This window comes from Choloepus didactylus, chromosome 2 (genome assembly GCF_015220235.1).
Source record: "Choloepus didactylus isolate mChoDid1 chromosome 2, mChoDid1.pri, whole genome shotgun sequence".
NCBI classification, from domain to species: Eukaryota; Metazoa; Chordata; class Mammalia; order Pilosa; family Megalonychidae; genus Choloepus; species Choloepus didactylus.
Window position 1 is genome coordinate 151,315,838 of NC_051308.1, and position 21,276 is coordinate 151,337,113.

General features: G+C 38.1%; 1 protein-coding gene across 1 annotated transcript in view; it reads left to right on the forward strand.

Annotated features, from left to right (window-relative positions):
- The window catches only part of HFM1 (helicase for meiosis 1), a 146,538-nt gene that overhangs the window by 95,699 nt on the left and 29,563 nt on the right, over positions 1 to 21,276 (forward strand). The window contains exons 27-31 of the mRNA XM_037826661.1: positions 6,790 to 6,875; positions 7,106 to 7,189; positions 7,322 to 7,479; positions 8,864 to 8,967; positions 9,977 to 10,123. Of these exons, the coding sequence (XP_037682589.1) occupies positions 6,790 to 6,875; positions 7,106 to 7,189; positions 7,322 to 7,479; positions 8,864 to 8,967; positions 9,977 to 10,123 (579 nt within the window). The remainder of the gene's footprint in view (positions 1 to 6,789; positions 6,876 to 7,105; positions 7,190 to 7,321; positions 7,480 to 8,863; positions 8,968 to 9,976; positions 10,124 to 21,276) is intronic.

A 21,276-nucleotide genomic window follows, 5' to 3' on the forward strand; every position in this document is an offset into this window, starting at 1 on the left:
GTTAGCTTGTATAGAAAAGTTTTACAATGATTTTCTTATCTAGACTGTGCTGGTTTGAATGTATTATGTCCCCCAGAAAAAGCCATAGTCTTTGATGTAATCTTGTGTGGGCAGATTGTGTGATCAGATTGTAATTCTTTGAGTGTTTCTGTGGAGATCTGCCCCACCCAACTGTGGCTGATGACTCTGATTGGATAGTTTCCACGGAGGTGTGTCCCCACCCATTCAGGGTGGGTCTAAATTAAATCACTGGAGCCATATAAATAAGCTGACAAACAGAAGGAACTCAGTGCAGCTGAGAGTAACATTTTGAAGAGGAGCTACAGCCAAGAGGGACACTTTGAAGAACACCCAGGAGCTGAGAGATGAGAGACAGTTTGAACACAGCTGTTGAAAGCAGACTCTTGCTCCGGAGAAGCTAAGAGAGGACAAATGCCCCAAGAGCAACTGATAGACATTTTTGAGGAACTACAGCCTAGAGAGGAGTGTCCTGGGAGAAAGCCATTTTGAAAGCAGAAATTTGGAGCAGACACCAGCCATGTGCCTTCTCACCTAACAGAGGTTTTCCGGACACCATTGGCCATCCACCAGTGAAGGTACTTGATTGCTGATGTGTTGCCTTGGACACTTTATGGCCTTAAGACTGTAACTGTGTAACCAAATAAACCCCCTTTGTAAAAGCCAATCCATTTCTGGTGTTTTGCATTCTGGCAGCATTAGCAAACTAGAACATAGACCTTTGAACACCAGGTGTCTTCTTTGTTCTAGGAGGAGGTAGCTTATCAGAACTTGTGACCTGCCCTCACATATCTAAAATTTGTCTTTGGGCAGATGTTTAACAACTTTTATGACCCCATGCTTTCTGTCTTTAATGAAGAAGTTGTTTGGGGGCCCATGATTTTACAAGCTTTTATGGTTCGGGGAAGTTTTGGAACTTTAAGGGAAATTTGTCTCCCATGAGGTTTGTAGCTAGAGTTCATGGCTCTGCATTAACTCTTTTGAAGCTGAATAGACCACCAGGGGCCACACTCTTTATGCCCTATTTTATCCTGCCTCAACTCCCCCTGAAAGAGTTGAACATCCTAATCTTAAGGGGATGCCGAGAGATGAAGATCCATTTTCTGAAACTTCTTCCTGCTGTTTTAAGGATGGTAGACCCTGACTGTCAGGGTGTAAAACTCTTTCTTTATTCTAGTAAGGGTGCAGGTAAGCTGGTCCTGGTCTGGAAAAGCTTGATATTTGCAGGTGAGCATGAGCTTGGTGTGAAATGCTTGCAGTCTGTTGGTAACAAATTAGACAAGTAGGTTAAATATACATGGACCAAACATAAGAATGTGAAGAAAAGGAATTAAAGGACCTAGAAAAGGAAGGATCTAAGTAGTTAGATTAGGCAGATGTAGAAAAGGATTCCAGTTGCTTCCAGTACTGTGTTTAATTCATTGGGATTGTTCCCCAAAGGTCCTGTGTGTTCTCTTGAATTTTACCTGAGTGGTTGATCTAAAAGTAGCATTTTTTTTTTTTTGTAAGAAGAGGCGTTTCCCCTTGTGCTGCAGTGAGTGGATCTAAGGCTTGCCTGTTTTGGAGCACTGTTGCTGCTAGGGACTCTATTTGCGTCCAAAGGAGGCCTAGAAGAGGCCTTAAGATAATGGGAGTTTAGATAGGATGTGAGGTGCAAGGAATAGTAGAAATAAAAAGAGAGAGAGAATACATTGTAGTTAGCTTTGATTTTTAGTAGGAGTTTTAATTTATCCAGTGGCTGACAGCTGTAGAATTATTTCTGGTCAGGAGGTTCTGTAGGATCCCAGCTGGGGAGCTTTGCCCTGGACAGGTGAATCCAACTGGAGATTCCACTGACTTTTACTGCTGCCATGTCAAGAAATACCCGGGGCTCAATGATTTCAAATGTTCTTGGGTGAGATCCAGGGAGCCGTTGGCCCTGGGCCCCTTCATTCCTGGTTGGGCGTGATCAATAGGGCTTTGGAGAGGCTTTGCTCCCCCTTGGGGGCTTGATGCACTCTTGGGCCCAGTGTCCTGCTTTCCTGCATCATGGACAGAGCCCTGGAGGCTTTCTCTGTCTTTGAGTCTCCTTTGGTCCTTGGAGTCACTCTCACCTCCAGTGCCCTGATTCTCCACATTGATGACAGGTTCCCAGTGGCTTCTGCCCTAAGTGACCCTGAGGTGGCTGCTTACCATTTACAGTTAAAGCTATGAGTCTTGCCTTATTCCTCCAGTCTCTTCTACTTTCTCTTCCTCTGCAGTCCTGCCTTGGTTATTAAAGACAGAAAAGGCAGTACTCATAAGGCCATTCATAGGTGTTTGGGGCCCTGAGGATATTTTGTGCAATTTTCTCCTTATGTCTGATCTGACTGGCCTATAAAGTTGGTCTTTAACACAACAGTATACTTTTTCATATCTTCCACTAGTCTCCCCTGAAACAAAGTAGGATTTTCTTTGTCTTCCTGAGTTATGCTCTGAAGTATGTTGTAATCTATAGGTTTGATAATACATTTTTTCATACCTTTTTGTAAGCAAGTAATTATATGGTCCCTTTTATCAAGATCTCACTGTCCTCTCTCATAGTTCCAGTTAGAGTCTGCATTTGGGACAGCTGTTGTCCGTGTTGTATATTGTGCTGTCTGTTGCCCATGCAGCTTGTCTGCATGTCCTTGGGCTTTTACTCAGATCTTTTGTTTCTCCTCAGGAGTACAATAAGAGGAGAGAAAAACTTGAATGTCTCCTCAGATGAACTCATAGGTGAGGACCAGGTTTTTAAATTCCTCCAGAAACTTGGAGGGATCCTCAGAAAATTTTCCCAGTTCTTACACTCTGCTAAGTCAGTCATAGAAAAACGGCTGTGGACCCTTATGTTTCACATATTCCCATTGGCTACTTCCCAGAGAGGATACATTCCATTTCCCTCTGAACTCCTTTTCTCTTTCTCTAGGGGTTGGTAATGGGCTCCACTGCAAGTGTGTCTGGCCAGACTTGGATAAGGAGGGGGTGCAGTGGGCTCAGAAGCCTTTTCCTTTAAAGGAGGAGGATCCATGGAGCCTCAAATCTGGTGTGCTCAAGGTCTGAGTTTAGGGGGAGACTAATTCCTGAGTCTTTTTGGAGCTTCAAGGTTGTGTGTGTGGGGGGGGGGGGGGGGGATGGTGGCTAACAACAGGTCATTTAAAATATCTGCCTCTTCTTCCTGAGATGGAAAGGATTCATTTCTTAATTTTCCTGTAAGAGAACACACTTTACAATTCCCCCTCATGGCCTTGTCCTGATATAGAGCCATGAAAAGTTGAACATAAGGGAATTCAGACTGTTTCCCCCCTCTTTTTCAAAAAAGATCTAATTGGAGAATGGCATTGAAGCCAAGAGTGCCATTTGGTGGCTATTCTTCTCCACCTCCCAATTTGTATTGAGGCCAAGCAAAATACTTCATTTTTTTTGGATGCAGCCCAGGGGGCTTTTGTATTTTGAAAGGAGAGAGATAGAGGGATACTCACTCACTGAGGCTCAGTGTCCCATGTCCTGCAGCTCAGTAGTATACTCGCAACACCTTATCCCTGCTGGGCATCCCCATGGGGGAGGAAACCATAGACCTGAGAGACAGGCTCTCTGGTTTCACCCTTGACTCCCAAGCTGGACCCAGGGGTCTGGTGAGCTGGCTTCACCCCAGCAACTCTGGGCCAGACTCAGAGGGCTGGTGAACTAGCCTCACCCCAGTGGCTCTGAGCCAAACCTCTGCTCCTTCCCTAACTCTAGGGGCAGAAAATATTTTGGTAAACTTTGCGCATGACCCAATCTAAAAACCACCACAAACGGAGAACCTGAAGTGACGGTGGTCCTGCTTGTCTAAGGCATGTGTACTCCTTTGGAAGGAGAAGGCTGATGTTATCAAGAGTGGCTAAGGGTTGTTTATGGGAATAATGCAAAGAAGGAGGTGAGCAAGAACATCAAAAAAGGGAGGAGAGAGGCACAAAGAGGAGAGAATGTACCTAAAACGGGAAGAAAGGGAAGGGCAACTCTCTCTGCCTTGGGGTTGTAAGGTCCGTTCATAAATTAGAGAGAATAGGGAGGCAAATACTTTCAGTTTGGAGTGACCCAAGTGTTGGATGGGTGGCAAGCACCCATAAGAAAAGCAAGAATTAAAAGGGGTATAGCACCAAGTAGGAGAACGATCAGGAAGTCCGGCCAGGTGGTGAGGCAAGCATTAGTGTCAAGAGGCATACCTCAGGACGTCCTCTCACTTGAAATCGTCAAATATGGACTCCTGGAAGCTGTTGCAGCAATCTTCTGGCTCCACTCACCAGAATATGTAACTGGCACCCTGCTGGCAATAGTGCCAGGCAGAACCCTGTTCCAGGTTCGGGAATCTTGCCACAGAAAGAATTCAGAATGAGAGGGGCCAGTAGGAATGAGTAGTAAAGTTTATTAATGAAAGAGAGAAAGAATACAAGTTAAAGAGATAATGTGGATGTATTCAAGGGAGAAGCACGCTGGTGCCTTTTTACTTCCTTCTCAGAACTAAGATGCTAGAACTTAGTTTGGAGTTCTCAGCTAGAACTCCCAAGAGAGAGCTATCCCATGACTGACAGCCTTTGTTAGTTTTATGATTTTATATGCATCTTGGGGACATTCAAAAACTATATAGTGGGTGTGCTGGTTTGGATGTATTATGTCCCCCAAAATGCCATGTTCTTTGATGCAGTCTTGTGGGGGCATATGTATTAGTGTTGATTAGATTGGAATTCTTTGTTTCCATGGAGAGGTGACTCAATCAACTGTGGGCAAGACCTTTCATTGGATAATTTCCATGGAGGTGTTGCCCCACCCATTCAGGGTGGTTCTTAATTGGATCACTGGAGTACTTTAAAAAGAGCCATACAGCCCAGATGCTGGAGCAGCTGTGAGTGACATTTTGGAGAGCAACTGAGAGTGACATTTTGAAGGGGAGCTGCAGTTAAGAGAGGACAAAATGCCCCAAGGGCAACATTTTGGAGAATGCCATTTTGAAACACAACCTGGGAGCAAGCAGATGCCAGCCACATGCCTTCTGAACTAGCAGAGGTTTTCTGGATGCCAATGGCCATCCTTCAGTGAAGATACCCTATTGTTTTGCCTTACCTTGGACACTTTATGGCCTTAAGACTGTAACTTTGTAACCAAATAAATCCCGTTTACAAAAGGCAACCCGTTTCTGGTGTTTTGCAAAACAGCAGCATTAGCAAACCGGAACAGTGGGGTCTTTAGGGATTGTCCCATTATTATTCAGAACAAAGATCTCCAACTGTCTTGTGAAATAGTCCTACTTTTTATTTCTGTGAAGTTTGAAATCAGTGGGATGACAAAGGAGTGACCAAGAAGTCCTGGGAAATGGGGTGAAGGTGGAGATTGGCTGGTCAAAGTAGAGTCAAAGAAGGGGAGAGATTCCTGACGGCAAGGCTCACTGTCCTATAGAAGTATTTGCAAACCAGATGCCATAGCAGTTCCACAAAGGCAAAAGTTATGAATTGGAAAAGAGTCTCCTAAAGCATTCGGAAAAGAGCAACTTACAGCAAAATTTGGAACTTAGATTAAACAATTACTAATAAAAGTTTCATTGTACCTTAAAAAGCTAATATTTATAACTTTCTGGAATATTGTCAGTCTAGGTATCAATTGCATTCTGTCCCTTCCAGCTTGTCAAACACATGTTCAGTACAGCTGTATAGTAAGAAGAAAATATTACAGGAAAATTCATATACAGATAAGTAAGAGAGTCCAAACAAAAAAGCAAATCTAAGTTCTTACTGATTATCATGAAAGAACCAATGAATACAAATTGATTGTCAACAATGACTGTAAAAAGTTAGTGTCAGGAAAAGTTTTGAGGAAAAATGGAAATGAACATCGAGGAATTATGAATACTAGAATTTGTGTCTAAGAGTGACTAAAAGAAATTTTTAAGAATATTTACTGATATGGGTAAAGCAGTGGAGGTGTCATAACCTCACCAGTAATATGTGTGCTTTAGACAAGGTGATAATATTTGGAATTTTATAGTTTTGACAGTATCTTCCAATTTGACATTTGGATAAATTCATTCAAAGAGTTTAAGATTTTTACATTCCAGTTTCTTAAAGCATAAGGAAATAGAAAAGATCCAAATATAGAATGAACTTGATGTATTTAAAGAAGAAAATAAAAGCCTATGTGGCTGGAGAGCCATGGCGAGAATGGTAAGAGATTATATGGGAGAAGTAGACTATGTTCAAGTTCTATAGGTAAGGGAGTTTGGCCACAGTAAGGAAATTGAACTTTTTTCTAACTGTGATGTGAAGGCTTGAGAGATTTTAGGCAGAAGAGTGAAATTATTTGATTTAGGTATTGAATCATAGCGCTGTATTTCTAAGACATAAATATTCATCAAGCCATACCTTCATGAAACAATGTTCACATCTCTGAATCATGCTGCCTTTTTTTTCAAACATAAATATATAGTAAGTGTCTCTTGGTACTTGCCCAATGGGTGTCATACAGTAAAACTAAGAGTTGAGTCATCATGTGGACCAGAGAGTCCCACTTTATTTTATAAAGCAAATGCTTATTTTATTTTAGTTTGAAAAGATAAATATGAGCAATTGAAGACTGTCACAACCCAAATAATCCAACAGTGAAAATTTTTTTAAAAGTTTTAAAAATTGTTTTTTAACTAGATCTTATAAAAACTTTTTCCTGATACAGTTACTAAACATTAAGTATAGAGTAATTTAAAATGGGTTGTTTACAAATTGTTATTTGGTTAATTTTCCACAGGTATAACATTGTCAAATGCAATGGTAAATGCAGGTTTGACTTCCTTTAAAAAAATAGAAGAAACAGATGCAAGAGAACTTGAAGTGGTATTTAATATTCACTTATTATTAATGTTACCTATATTCTATCTAAATTCTAAAGCCTAACTTTTATACCTTTATTTCTATTAAAATTATTTTCCTTTTCATAGTCCTAAGTATTTTAACTTACCAAAGTTTTGGGTGATAAGCATTATTAAAACTATTGAGTCTAAAAAATGCTTTACTGAAAGAATTTTTATTGTTGTGGTAGAAATATAATGATGTAAATTTTTTAGATTTTAAATAGACACCCCCCTTTTGGAACTCAGATAAAAGAAAGTGTGATGTATCTACCAAAATATGAACTTGAAGTGGAACAGGTAAATATTTTCTGTTTCTTAAAATAAAAATTATTGTCTGTTCAGCAACAAAGCTCTCCATAGCTAGGCTTAGTGGAAAGTATGAGTAGTAAGGCTATTTTTAACACTTTTTATGCCTATCCTTTTTTAAAGGTTGCAAGATATAGTGATACCGTTGCAGAAATATTAGTGACCATTTTATTAAGAAACTTTGAACAGCTAAAGACTAAAAGAACAGCACCAGATTCTCACTATGTTACATTAATCATTGGTGATACAGATAATCAAGTGGTTTTTAAGCACAAACTTATGTAAGTGTGAAATTTCTGATATTTTATTTCTAAACATATACTGTAAAAGAATTCCACTGAGAAAAAAAGAAATAAAAATAAGATCACTGTGGGATCAATTAAGTCACATTTTCCTGAGACTGTAATCATGTAGGTTATCTATTTGTCTATTGAAGAAGCTATCTCATAGATTTAACATTGGTTCTCTTGTTTTATATTGTTATATTTAGTATTCAAATGGATAAAGTATAAAATCTATAACTCTGCTCTGAAAAAAGTGAATTGATTACCTTTAGGAATAGCTGTTGTCCGCTCTTACTGAACTTTCTTATTTCATTGCCTTTCTCTAATCATTCATTGCCTTTCTCTAATCATGCGCTTTGGGTGCATTCATCCTCTTGCTTACCCCAAAATATTTCTATTTCCACTTTAAAATCTAACAAACTACTATACCTGCATTGTAGGGTCCAGGAAACCAGACCATTTTGTCATTTTTACTTCACCATTTTTTCCAATGCTATTATTTTCTCCCAGAATGTCATGAGCAAATTCCAAGGATATCAGTTATAGCTATATCTTCCAGTTTTGAATTGCTTAATCTTTTTATGAGACAGGTACTATTATTTTCCACATTTTGTAGAGGAGGAAATTGAAACAAAGAGAGTTAAGTCAGTTTACCCCAGGTCACATAGCTAGTTAATAGCAAAACCTAGATTTGAACCCAAGCATTCTGACTCCAGAGCCTATACTTCTAACTGTATTACTGTACCTACAAGTTCAGGAATGACAGTGATTCTGAAATGGGAGTCTACTTCTGTAGGGTAGCTTCCACAAATGTCACATGCAAGGTTCCTAAAGGTATTATAGTGATTGATAGGACGATATCCATTTCACTGGTAACTGCTCCCCTGCAGCTAGCCGTGACACAATCATAGAAAATATGCCAATTGTATGAATCTTTGTTCTCCTAACTCTAATGACAGCTTTGACTGTCTATGTGAAATTAAAATAATTTCTGATTATAGTTACAATTTCCTATCATGTGTAAAGATACTACTGAAGTTGTTCCCACAAATGCATATGATTTATGTGTAGCCAGTTTAAAGTGGTAGTGATTTGGGAGCAAGTTCATGGGTTATTGACAACTATATATTCCAAGTGGGGCTGAAATGAATCAGTGCAACTTGAAATCAAGTGGATCAATGTATAGTTAAGAAAATTAAGGTCAAGAAAGCACCATTGACACCCTATTTCTACCTCCTCAGATTCTGGGGAAAGCACTTTCAGTAAGTGATGTTTACTACCAGAGAGGACCTATCTTAGAAACAATCAACCCTTGAAGATTAATATATTATTTCATTTATTGTATAGATCAACTTTTAAATGATGCATTACTGTTTTTAAGGGATTCTGTTTTGCTAAAAGCTGGAAAATGGACTAAAAAGATTGATGTGAAGAGAGCTCTTAAATCTGAAGATCTCAGCGTAAATCTAATCAGTTCTGAATATGGTAAGTTAATTTAAGTAATGAAGACATGAGTGTAAAGAACATGATAGCATTTAAAAATTGTTTCCTTTATGCTGAAACAATAAAAATGATATTAAGTAAAAATAATTTCGATATTTAGATAATAGGAATAAACTTTAAAGAAACTTATGTTTTTAATATGTAAAAGATAGCATGCACCAGGACAACATAATTAAAACTGTATTAGCATATTTATGCTAGATAGTTTATTTTTCAAGATAGTTAAGTTTCTCTTATTGTAGGAACATTTATTTTCATTTGTAATATTTTTAACCTTTACTGTTATTACTGTTTACATTTTTATTTCCTAAACTTCTTAGCCCTTCTTGTTCAAAAAGTTATTTTTAAAATGAGACTGAAAAATAAATGGTCACAAAAAGGGGGATGCGAAATGAGACAAAATATTTTCAGTGGCTGAGAGATTTCAAGTGGAGTCGAGAGGTCACTCTGGTGGACATTCTTATGCACTATATAGATAACACCTCTTAGGTTTTAATGTATTGGAATAGCTAGAAGTAAATACCTGAAACTACCAAACTCAAACCCAGTAGTCTGGACTCCTGAAGACAACTGTATAATAATGTGGATTACAAGTGGTAACAGTGTGATTGTGAAGGCCTTGTGGATCACACTCCCTTTGTCTAGTGTGTGGATGAATGGGTAGAAAAGTGGGGACAAAAACTAAATGACAAATAGGGTGGGATGTAGGGGATGGTTTGGGTATTCCTTTTTTACTTTTATTTTTTATTCTTATTCTGATTCTTTCTAATGTAAGGAAAATGTTCAGAAATAGATTGTGGTGATGAATGCATAACTATATGATTGTACTGTGAACAGTTTATTGTATACCATGGATCATTGTATGGTATATGAATATATTTCAATAAAACTGATTTTTAAAAAATAAATAAATAAATGAATGAATGAATGGTCACATGTATAGATTTATATAATTTAAATAAGCACTTATATAGTTTTTTTATTTTTCCAGTTGGACTTGATATTCAGCAGAAGTTTACAGTCTTTTACCTAGGACCCAAGAGGTTTGGAAATCAAATAATTATGCAAAGAAAATCAGAAACAGAGATTTCCCATTCTAAATACTCAAATAACTCTACTATAGTAGGACCCAATAAAGGTAAATAACTATATTAATTCCTATTTTACATAAAAGCAAAGATATGGCTAGGGAAGAGTATCAGTTTTATAGTACTGCTTCACTCAGACTGAGGATGCTCTGGAGTTAGAAATTTAAGCCTTATGGTAATTGCATTAATAATATACAGTAGGAATTCTCTCATAGTTAATATTTGTCAAATGGGGGCAATATTTGGGACACAAATTATTTGTATAGACTTTTAATATACATTTTACCTTTTCTTTATCCGCTCTGTTCTTGGGGGAAAGAAAGTGATGCCCAAGAATCTATGGATTTGATGAGGCAAACCAGGGTGCCAATGAATTTTCAAAAAATTTTTATTATGGAAATTTTCAAATCAACACAAAAATAGAGTGGACTCAGGTACTCATCACCCACCTTTATTAATTTTCAATTCATAGCTAGTATTGTTTCATGTATACATCTCTTCAATTTTTTGCCTTCCTTAATTTGAGGCAAATCTCACTAGGCATGTATAGTCAAATTACTATGTTTTAAATATTTGTAATAGATCCTCTGTATGTGGCTATGCTACCAACTGCATACACACAAATATTCTTTTGTTTCATTTTATGTTGCTAGGAGTAGCTTTTAAAAATTAATTTTATCTTATAATTATATAAAATGTTTCCATGATTCCCTAGTCAAATCTGTAAAACAAACACTAAATACTATTAATTACTGGAGGCATAGGCTATTTACCATGCAGTTCTTTCTCATTCACTTGGTGCTCTTTTCACTGACTTGGCTAAGTGAGGGGAGCAATTAACTGGAACTAAGGAAATGTAGTAACAGGAACTTATGTCAGAGTTAACCTTAACAATCACGCTCTCTGAATAGTTTTGGTAGTTATGATAGATAGTAACTGCAGCAAGTAGTGGCAGGACATACACTATCAAACTATTCTGTGAGACCGTGAGGACTCAGACCTTCCTCTTTAAAGAATACATAAGAGCTTCCATTTCTGGGTAGGATGGTAGTAGTTTGTGGCAGGCCAGTGCTCGCACAACAACTAGAAAAACCTACATAAGTTGTATAGTGTATAATTTTAGTGCATCAGAGATCTGTGGAAGCAGTAGGGACAAGAGAAACTGAAATTCCAGAGATGGAGAAATTTCAGTGTTGAGGAGTAAAGGGCCCACTAGCCTTTTAATTAAAAGCCTGAGTGCACCATACCCTAGAAAGATGTTTCGATGATCAGCCACTTACCTGTTTGCCTGACAGAGGAAAGGGAAAATGCTTTCTGGTGGAATATAACATAATACAGAACCCATAGACAACAATATCTGCCATAAGATAATAAGTTATGAGACCTGCAAGGAGACAAGACCATATGACTGATTATTAATTATATAAAGAAAATAAAATGGATCCACACATGATTCAAATAGTGGAGTTAGCATTTAAAGAGCATAACATAATTATGGTTAATATTTTCAAGAAAATAAAGGAAAATGTATGAAAGGATGGAAAATTTCACCATAAAATTGGAATCTGTCAAGCCAAGGTTCCAGGCTGCCACAAGGTGAGGAGGCCCACCACATGGAAAATAGTAAAGATATGACAGTCACCAAGAGTAGGAGTCCAGACACTTCTGTCTACTCAATGGAACTGCAGAATAAATAGTTACCAAGGAAGACACAGCACACACAAGCATTAGTTGGAACAACACTTTATTCATATAGAGAAGAGACAAAGCAGGGTCAGCTTCAGTAGTAGGCCTTCATCCTTCATCTCTCATGACCGACAGGTTCCCCTTGATGCCAACACGAGGTGATGTTTTGTGCATACCCCTCTTGTGCTAAAATGTCAGAAACCCCATTCCTTCCCTGCTGGGAACAGATATACTAGGGGGGTTGGCTAGATGCCATATGAAGCACACGCTTAAGCAAGACAAAGAAGTTTACTGTACACTGGAACAGAGAACGATTACATTATAAGGAAGAATGACCAAAGTCAAGCATGAGCTTACTTCCAAATAAGGAAATGTTCAAGGCCAAGGGCTCTGATTGAGGCAAACCTAGGGAGGGATGGCAGGTCACATGATGGCTGCTTCCCCAACAGAATCTATAATAAAGATTTAAATGGACTTTCTAGAATAGAAAAATATATCTGAAATGAAGAACTGATTGGGTAGGTTAACAGTAGTTGGACTTAGCCAAATATAGGATTTGTGAGCTAGAAAACAGATCAATAGAAAATATCCAAACTGAAGAACAGAGACAAAGGAATGAAAAGAATAGAAAAGATTATAAGAGATGTATGGAACATACTCAAAAGGTTAACATATATATAATTAAAATCTCAGAAGCATAGAAGAGAGAAGGAGAAAAAGAATGTGACAAAAGCAATATTTAAAGAGATAAGAGCTGAGAAATTCCAAAATGATAAAAGATATCAACCCACAGATCAGATTCAGAATTTAGGTAAGCAGAGATAAAGCAGGCAGAGATAAATGCCAAGAAAATCATACCTGGACATGTCATAACAGAATTGCTGAAAATATTAAAAATGAACAGAGAAAAACTACACATTACCTTCAGATGAGCAACAGTGAAACTGACAGCTGACTTCTCAACAATAGTGATGGAACCAGAAAATAATGGAATGATAGTTTTTAAATGCTGAAAGACTGCTTCAAAATGTTGCTAACCTAGATTTCTATGTCTAGAGGGATATGAAAAATATTCTTCAAAAACGAAAGTGAAGTAAAGACACTTTGAGAAAAAAAAAACTGGAGTGTATCACTACTACTACATTTATCAGCCTACACTGCAAGAAATACTAAAGAGACATCCTCAGACAAGGAAAATCATCACAGATGATAACATGGAAATGAAGGAGGGAATGAAAAACAGTAGAAAGGGTAAATATGGGGTTAAATATAAAATGACTATAAAATGATAATTGAAATGACTTGCTGAGTTTAAAACATATATGGAATTAAAATGCATGACAATAATAAACCTAAAGACAGGAGTAAATAGAGTGGGGTAAGTAGAATAAAAAGAAAAATTTAAGATTCTGGCAATAATCGGAACTGATACTCTTCGTAAGAAGAATTAAGTACTGATCCATGCCACAATATGGATCAGCCTTGAAAACATGCTAAGTGATGGAAGTCAGTCACAAAATTGCAGATATTATGAGATTCATTTTATGTGAAATGTCTAGGTAGGCAAATCTATAAGAATAGGAATTAGATTAAAGATTGTCAGTGGCTGTGAGTAGGGGGAAATGGGAGGTGACTGCTAATAGATATAGGGTTTCTTTTGGGAATGATGATAAGGTTCTGGGCTCAGATAGTAGTGATGGTTGCACAACCTTGTGAATATACAAAAAAACTTTAAAAGGATGAATTCTATGGTGTGAATTATATTTCAATAAAGTAATTTTTAAAACTCAGTTATGTTACCATATACCAGAAAAAAAGAGGTAGAAATGGTAATGTTTAAAACACCATTTATGTTAGCATCATAAATCTCAAATACCTAACAAAAGATGTTCAAGACTATGACATGAAAACTAAAAGTCATTATTAGGAAGAAATTAATGAAAACTTAAATTAATGGAGTGGTATACCAAAAGATTTAATATTGTTAAGATGTCAGTTCTCCCCAAATTAATTTTTAGATTCATTGCAATTCCAATCCCAGTCCCAGTAGGGTTTTGTGTTTGTTTGTATCTGAAACAACAAGATGATTCTAAAATTCATATGAAAATTCATAAGAACAAGAATAGCCAAGACAGTCCTTAAGAAGAAAAAAAAAACTTGAATGGTAGATAAAACTGTTTTACTAGATATCAAGACCTTTTATAAAACAGATATTGAGATAGTATGATATAGGCATAAAGAAAGATACATGGACCAGTGGACTAGATTAGAGACTAGAAATGAATATACAGATACAATCACTGATTTTGGATTTATGACAAAGATGACTATGCCATGCAGCAGGATAGACTTTTCAATAAATGGTGCTAAATCAATTGGATATCTGTTCTAGTTTGCTAATGCTGCTGGGATGCAAAACACCAGAAATGGATTGGCTTTTATAAGGGGGGTTTACTTGGTTACACAGTTACAGTTTTAAGGCCATAAAATGTCCAAGGTAAGGCATCAACAATTGGGTACTTCCCCTGGAGGATGGCCAATGGCATCTGGAAAACCTCTGTTAGCTGGGAAGGCATGTGGCTGGTGTCTGCTCTTAAGTTCTGCTTTCAAAATGGCTTTCTCCCAGGATGTTCCTCTCTAGGCTGCAGCTCCTCTTCAAAATGTCACTCTCAGTTTTTCTTGGGGCATTTTCCTCTCTTAGCTTCTCTTGAGCAAAAGTCTGCTTTCAATGGCCATCTTCAAACTGTCTCTCATCTGCAACTCCTCTCTTAGCTCCTGTGCATTCTTTTAAATATCCCTTTTGGCTGTAGCAAGCTCACTCCTTCTGTCTGAGCTTATATAGTGTTCCAGTAAACTAATCAAGGCCCATGCTGAATGGGCAGAGCCACACCTTCATGGAAACTATCCATTGGAAGATCTTGCCCACAGTTGAGTGATCACATCTCCACAGAAACATCCAATTGAAAGTCTCCAACCCGATCAACACCAATATGTTTCCTATCCACACAAGATGACATCAAAGATAATGGCATTTTCGTGGACATAATATATCCAACCAGCACAATATCCTTATTCAAAAAATTGTATCTTGACCCCAACCTTACACTCTAAGCAAAGCTTATTACCAAATAGGTGATTGATTTAAATGTGAAAGGAAAACAATTTTTTTAGAGAAAAAATATCTTAATGACCTTAGAGTAGGTAGAGTTCTTAAATGGCAGGGGGCAGGGGAGGGGCGAGTGCTACCTGTAAAGACATTTGATGAGTTTGACTATGTTAAAATGAAGAACTTCTGTTCATCAAAAGACACCATTAAGTGAGTGAAAAGCAACCCACAGAGAGGAGAAAATTGCAATACATGTGTGTCTGACAAAGTACTATTATATATAATATATAAAGAACTTCTATGTTTGTAAGAAGAAAACGACTTATTAGAGAAATGGGCAAAAGATTGAACACACACTTTAAAATAGAGAGACTTCTGGAAGATGGCAGTTAGGAGAGACAGCAAAAAAAAAATCCATGAAAAATACTAGATAAAAGACAAAAAGTGACCCAGAACACCAGTTCCAGTGATGCACCAGCTGGACAAGTTCTGCTAAATCCACAGGGACCGTGCACTTGGTGAAACTGGGAGTCTGCATTCTGAAACAAGTGAGAGAGCCTGCTGAATAACCAGCAGCCACTCTGGGGGAACCGGGGGTTGGTGTTTGGAGTTGGACTAGTTTTAAAAACCCAAAAGTGGCTATGGATATGGCAGCGAGAACTGCACAGTGAAGCGTGGCAGGAACTGCGTCCCCAAAACCTGTGGGCATGCCTCAATATCTGGCATGGATGATAGCCTTTCGTATACCTGCTGCTAATTGTCTCAGAGCTAGGAAGGCATAGGTTAGCGAGGAGAAGATAACCACACCCCATAGAGCCATCTTCCTGGTGGCTTGGGAACACTCCTGCCAGGCGCGAGCACCACAGCCCAGAGCAGCACCAAACAACCCAGCAGGATGGGAAGTGTTTCCAGCAACATGCACACATGCCACAATATCTGGCATGGACGTTAGCCTTTCGTGCACCCACAGCTAATTTTCCTGGAGCTGGGAAGGCTGAGGTGTGTGGAAATGGGGAAATTAACACACCCCATACAGCCATCCTTACAGCAGGCTGGGAACACCCCTATAAGCCCTGCAGCCCAGAACTTCCCTTGGGGGACAGCACTCACTTGTGACGTAGCACAGTCTTCCCTCAGCAGAGGCCCTAGGAGGATATGGCTTGGAAGAGGGACCCACTCGGAAGTCCCAGGGACCATACACCAATACCAAGGACTTGTTGGTCAGCAGCAGAGACAAACTGTGGCAAGACTGAACTGAAGGTTTAGACTCCTGCAACAGCTTTAAATCTCCAGGAACACTGGGGAGATTTGATTATTATAGCCGCCCTCCCTCCCTAACTGCTCAGACACACGCCCCACATTCAGGGCAGGCAGCACCAACTACACACATGAACTTGGTGCACCAAATGGACCCCCAAAAGATTCAGACCCCCACTCATGACAAAGACAAAGTTGGGGAGAACTGGCTTGAGGGGGATAGGTGGCTTACAGATGCCACATGCTGGTTACTTAGAGAAAGTGTACACCACCAAGCTGTAGATCTGACAAATTAGATATAAGTGTTTGAATAAGTCTACATATCCTAAAAGAACCCTATCAAGTTAAGCAAATGCCAAGAGGCCAAAAACAACAGAAAATTTTAAAGCATATGGAGAAACCAGATGATATGTATAACCCAAACCCAAAGACCCAAATGAAAAGAACAGAGGAGACACAGTACTTGGAGCAATTAATCAAAGAACTAAAGACAAACAGAAGAGCATGGCACAGCATATAAAGGACATGAAGAAGACCCTAGAAAAGCATAAAGAAGAAATTACAAGAGTAAATTTAAAAAATGACAATCTTGTGGAAATAAAAGAAACTGTTGACCAAATTAAAAAGATTCTAGATACTCACAATACAAGACTAGAGGAAGCTGAACAGTGAATCAGTGACCCTGAAGAAGACAGAATGGAAAGTGAAAGAACAAAAGAAAGAATGGGGGGGGGGGAATCAAAAACATCAAAATGGACCTCAGGGATATAATAGATAATATAAAACATCCAAATATAAGAGTTATTGGTGTTCCAGAAGGGGAAGAGAAGGGTAAAAGTCTAAGAAGAGTATTCAAAGAAATTGTTGGGGAAATCTTGGCAAACCTTCTAAACAACATAAATACACACATCATAAAGGCCCAGCAAACTCCAAATAGAATAAATCCAAATAAACCTACTCCAAGGCATATTCTGATTAGACTGCCAAATACTGAAGAGAAGGAACAAGTTCTGAAAGCAGCAAGAGAAAAGCGATTCACCACTTAGGAAGGAAACAACATAAGACTAAGTAGTGACTACTCAGCAGGCACCATTGAGGTGAGAAGGAAGTGGCATGACATATTTAAAATTCTGAGAGAGAAAAATTGCCAACCAAGAATTCTTTATGCAGCAAAGCTCTCCTTCAGATTTGAGGGAGAGCTTAAATTTTTCACAAACAAATGCTGGGAGAATTTGCTAACAAAAGACCTGCCCTACTTGAGATACTAAAGGAAGCCCTACCAACAGAGAAACAAAGAAAGGATAGGGAGATAGGGAGAAAGGTTCAGTACTAAAGAGATTCAGTATGGGTACATGTGCTGGTTTGAATGTATTATGTCCTCCAAAACTCCATTATCTTTGATGTAATCAAGTGTGGGCAGAGGTATCAGTGTTGATTAGATTGTAATTCTTTGAATGCTTCCATGTAGATGTGCCCCACCCAACTGTGGGTGATGATTCTGATTGGATAATTTCCATGGAGGTGTTACCACACCTATTCAGGGTGGGTCGAAATTAAATCACTGGAGCCATATAAATGAGCTGACAAACAGAAGAAACTCAGTGCAGCTGAGAGTGACATTCTGAAGAGAAATTACAGCCAAGAGGGACACTTTCAAGAATGCATAGAAGCTGAGACTGTAGCTGCAGATGAGAGACAGTTTGAAGACAGCTGTTGAAGGCAGACTCTTGCTCTGGAGAAGCTAAGAGAGGACAAACACCCCAAGAGCAACTAAGAGTGACATTTTTGAGGAACTGCAGTCTAGAGAGGAACGTCCTGGGAGAAAGCCATTTTCAAACCAAAACTTTGGAGTAGATGCCAGCCACGTGCCTTCCTAGCTAACAGAGGTTTTCCGGACACCATTGGCTATCCTCCAGTGAAGGTACCTGAATGCTGATGGGTTACCTTGGACACTTTATGGCCTTAAGACTATATCTGTGTAACCAAATAAACCCCCTTTTATAAAAGCCAATCCATCTCTAGTGTTTTGCATTCCAGCAGCATTAGCAAACTAGAACAGTACATTAAAGGACGTTAAGAGAGAGAGGGGAAAAAATATATCTGACAAACATAAACCAAAGGATAGGATGGCTGATTCAAGAAATGCCTTCACAGTAATAACATTGGATATAACTGAATTAAACTCCCCAATTAAAAGATATAGATTAGCAGAATGGATAAAAAAATATGAACCGTCAATATGTTGCATACAAGAGACTCATCTTAGATACGGGGACACAAAGAAATTGAAAGTGAAAGGATGGAAAAAAAATATTTCATGCAAGCTACAGCCAAAAGAAAGCAGGATTAGCAATGTTAATCTCAGATAAAATAGACTTTAAATACAAGGATGTTCTGAGAGACAAAGAAGGCCACTTCATACTAAGAAAAGGGAGAATTCAACAAGAAGAAATAACAATCATAAATGTTTGTGCACCCAATCAAGGTGCCACAAAATACATGAGAGAAACACTGGCAAAACTAAAATAAGCAATTGATGCTTCCACAGTAATTGTGGGAGACTTCAACACATCACTCTCCTATAGATAGATCAACTAGACAGAAGACCAATAAGGAAATTGAAAACCTAAACAATCTGATAAATGAGTTTGATTTAACAGATATATATACAACATTACATCCCAAATCACCAGTTTACACATTCTTCTCTAGTGCTTATGGAACTTTTCCAGAATAGATCATGTGCTGGGGCATAAAACAAGCCTCAATAAATTTTTTAAAAAATTGAAATTATTCAAAGCACATTCTCTGACCACAACAGAATACAATTAGAAGTCAATAACCATCAGAGACTTAGAAAATTCACAAATACCTGGAGGTTAAACAACACACTCCTAAACAATCAGTGGGTTAAAGAAGAAATAGCAAGAGAAATTGCTAAATATATACAGATGAATGGAAATGAGAACACAATATATCAAAACCTATGGGATGCAGCAAAAGCGGTACTGAGGGAGAAATTTATAGCACTAAATACATATATCAAAAAGGAAGAAAGAGCTAAAATCAAAGAACTAATGGAGCAACTGAAGAAGATAGAAAATGAACAGCAAACTAATCCTGAACCAAGTAGAAGAAAGGAAATAACAAGGATTAAAGCAGAAAAAAATGACATAGAGAACAAAAAAAAAAAAAATTGAGAGAATAAATAACACCAAAAACTGGTTCTTTGAGAAGATCAACAAGATTGACAAGCCCCTAGCTAGACTGACAAAATCAAAAAGAGAGAACACCCAAATAAACAAAATAATGAATGAGAAAAGCAATATTACTGCAGATCCCGAAGAAATTTAAAAAATTGTGAGAGGATACTATGAACAGATGTATGGCAACAAACTGGATGATGCAGAGGAAATGGACAATTTCCTGGAAACAGATGAACAACCTAGACTGACCAGAGAAGAAATGGAAGACCTCAACCAACCAATCACAAGCAAAGAGATCCAATCAGTCTTCAAAAACTTCCCACAAATGAATGCCCAGGGCCAGATGGCGTCACAGGGGAATTCTACCAAACTTTCCAAAAAGAACTGACACAAATCTTACTTAAACTCTTTCAAAGCACTGAAGAAAATGGAACACTACCCAACACGTTTTATTAAGCTAACATCAATCTAATACCAAAACCAGGCAAAGATGCTATAAAAAAGGAAAGCTATGAATGCACACATAGTCAACCACACTGCACCAGTGCCTCAACCCCATCTCTGGGGTTGCCCTGTCCTCTGGTCAATGCGGACAAGTATAGCAAGGAATTGCTGTCTCTCCTCTCGCCGCCAAGGACGATGATGCCATGTAAGCCCTCAATAAACACTCTTACTCACCAAAAAAAAAAAAAAAAAAAAAAGGAAAACTGCAGGCCAATCTCCCTAATGAATATAGATGCAAAAATTCTCAACAAAATACTTGCAAATCAAATACAAAGACACATTAAAAAAAATCATATACCATGACCAAGTGGGGTTCATTCCAGGCATGCAAGGATGGTTCAACATAAGAAAATAAATAAATGTATTACAACACATTAACAAATCAAAAGAGAAAAATCAAATGATCATCTCAATAGATGCTGAAAAAGCATTTGACAAAATCCAACATCCCTTTTTGATAAAAACACTTCAAAAGGTAGGAATTGAAGGAAACATCCTCAGCATGATTAAGGGCATATATGAAAAACCCACAGTCAGCATAGTACTCAATGGCAAGAGACTGAAAGACTTCCCTCTAAGATCAGGAATGAGACAAAGATGCCCACTGCCACCACCGTTATTCAACATTGTGTTAGAAGTGCTAGCCAGGGCAATCCGGCAAGACAAATAAAAGGCATCCAAATTGGAAAGGAAGAAGTAAAACTGCCGTTATTTGCACGTTATGACCTTATATCTGGAAAACCCTGAGAAATCAACAATACAGCTACTAGAGCTAATAAACAAATTTAGCAAAGTACAGGGATACAAGATTAATGCACAGAAGTCAGTAATGTTTCTATACCCTAGAAATGAACGAAGTGAAGAGACACTCAAGAAAAAGATACCATTCTCAATAGCAACTTAAAAAATCAAGTACCTACGAATAAACTTAACTAAAGATGTAAAGACCTGTACAAAGAAAACTGCATAATTCTACTAAAAGAAATAGAAAGAGACCTTAAAAGTTGGAAAAATATTCCATGTTCATGGATAGGAAGGCTAAATATCACTAAGATGTCAATTCTACCCAAACTCATCTACAAGTTCAATGCAATCCCAATCAAAATTCCAACAACCTACTTTGCAGACTTGGAAAAGCTAGTTATCAAATTTATTTGGAAGGGGAAGATGCCTTGAGTTGCTAAAAACACTCTAAAAAAGAAAAACAAAGTGGGAGGGCTTACATTCCCTGACTTTGAAGCTTCTTATAAAGCCACAGTAGTCAAAACAGCATGGTACTGGCACAAAGATAAACATATTGATCAATGGACTCAAACTGAGAATTCAGAGATAGACCCCCAGATCTACGGCCCACTGATCTTTGATAAGGCCCCCAAAGCCACTGAACTAGGACATAACAGTCTTTTCAATAATTGGGGCTGGGAGAATTGGATATCTATATTCA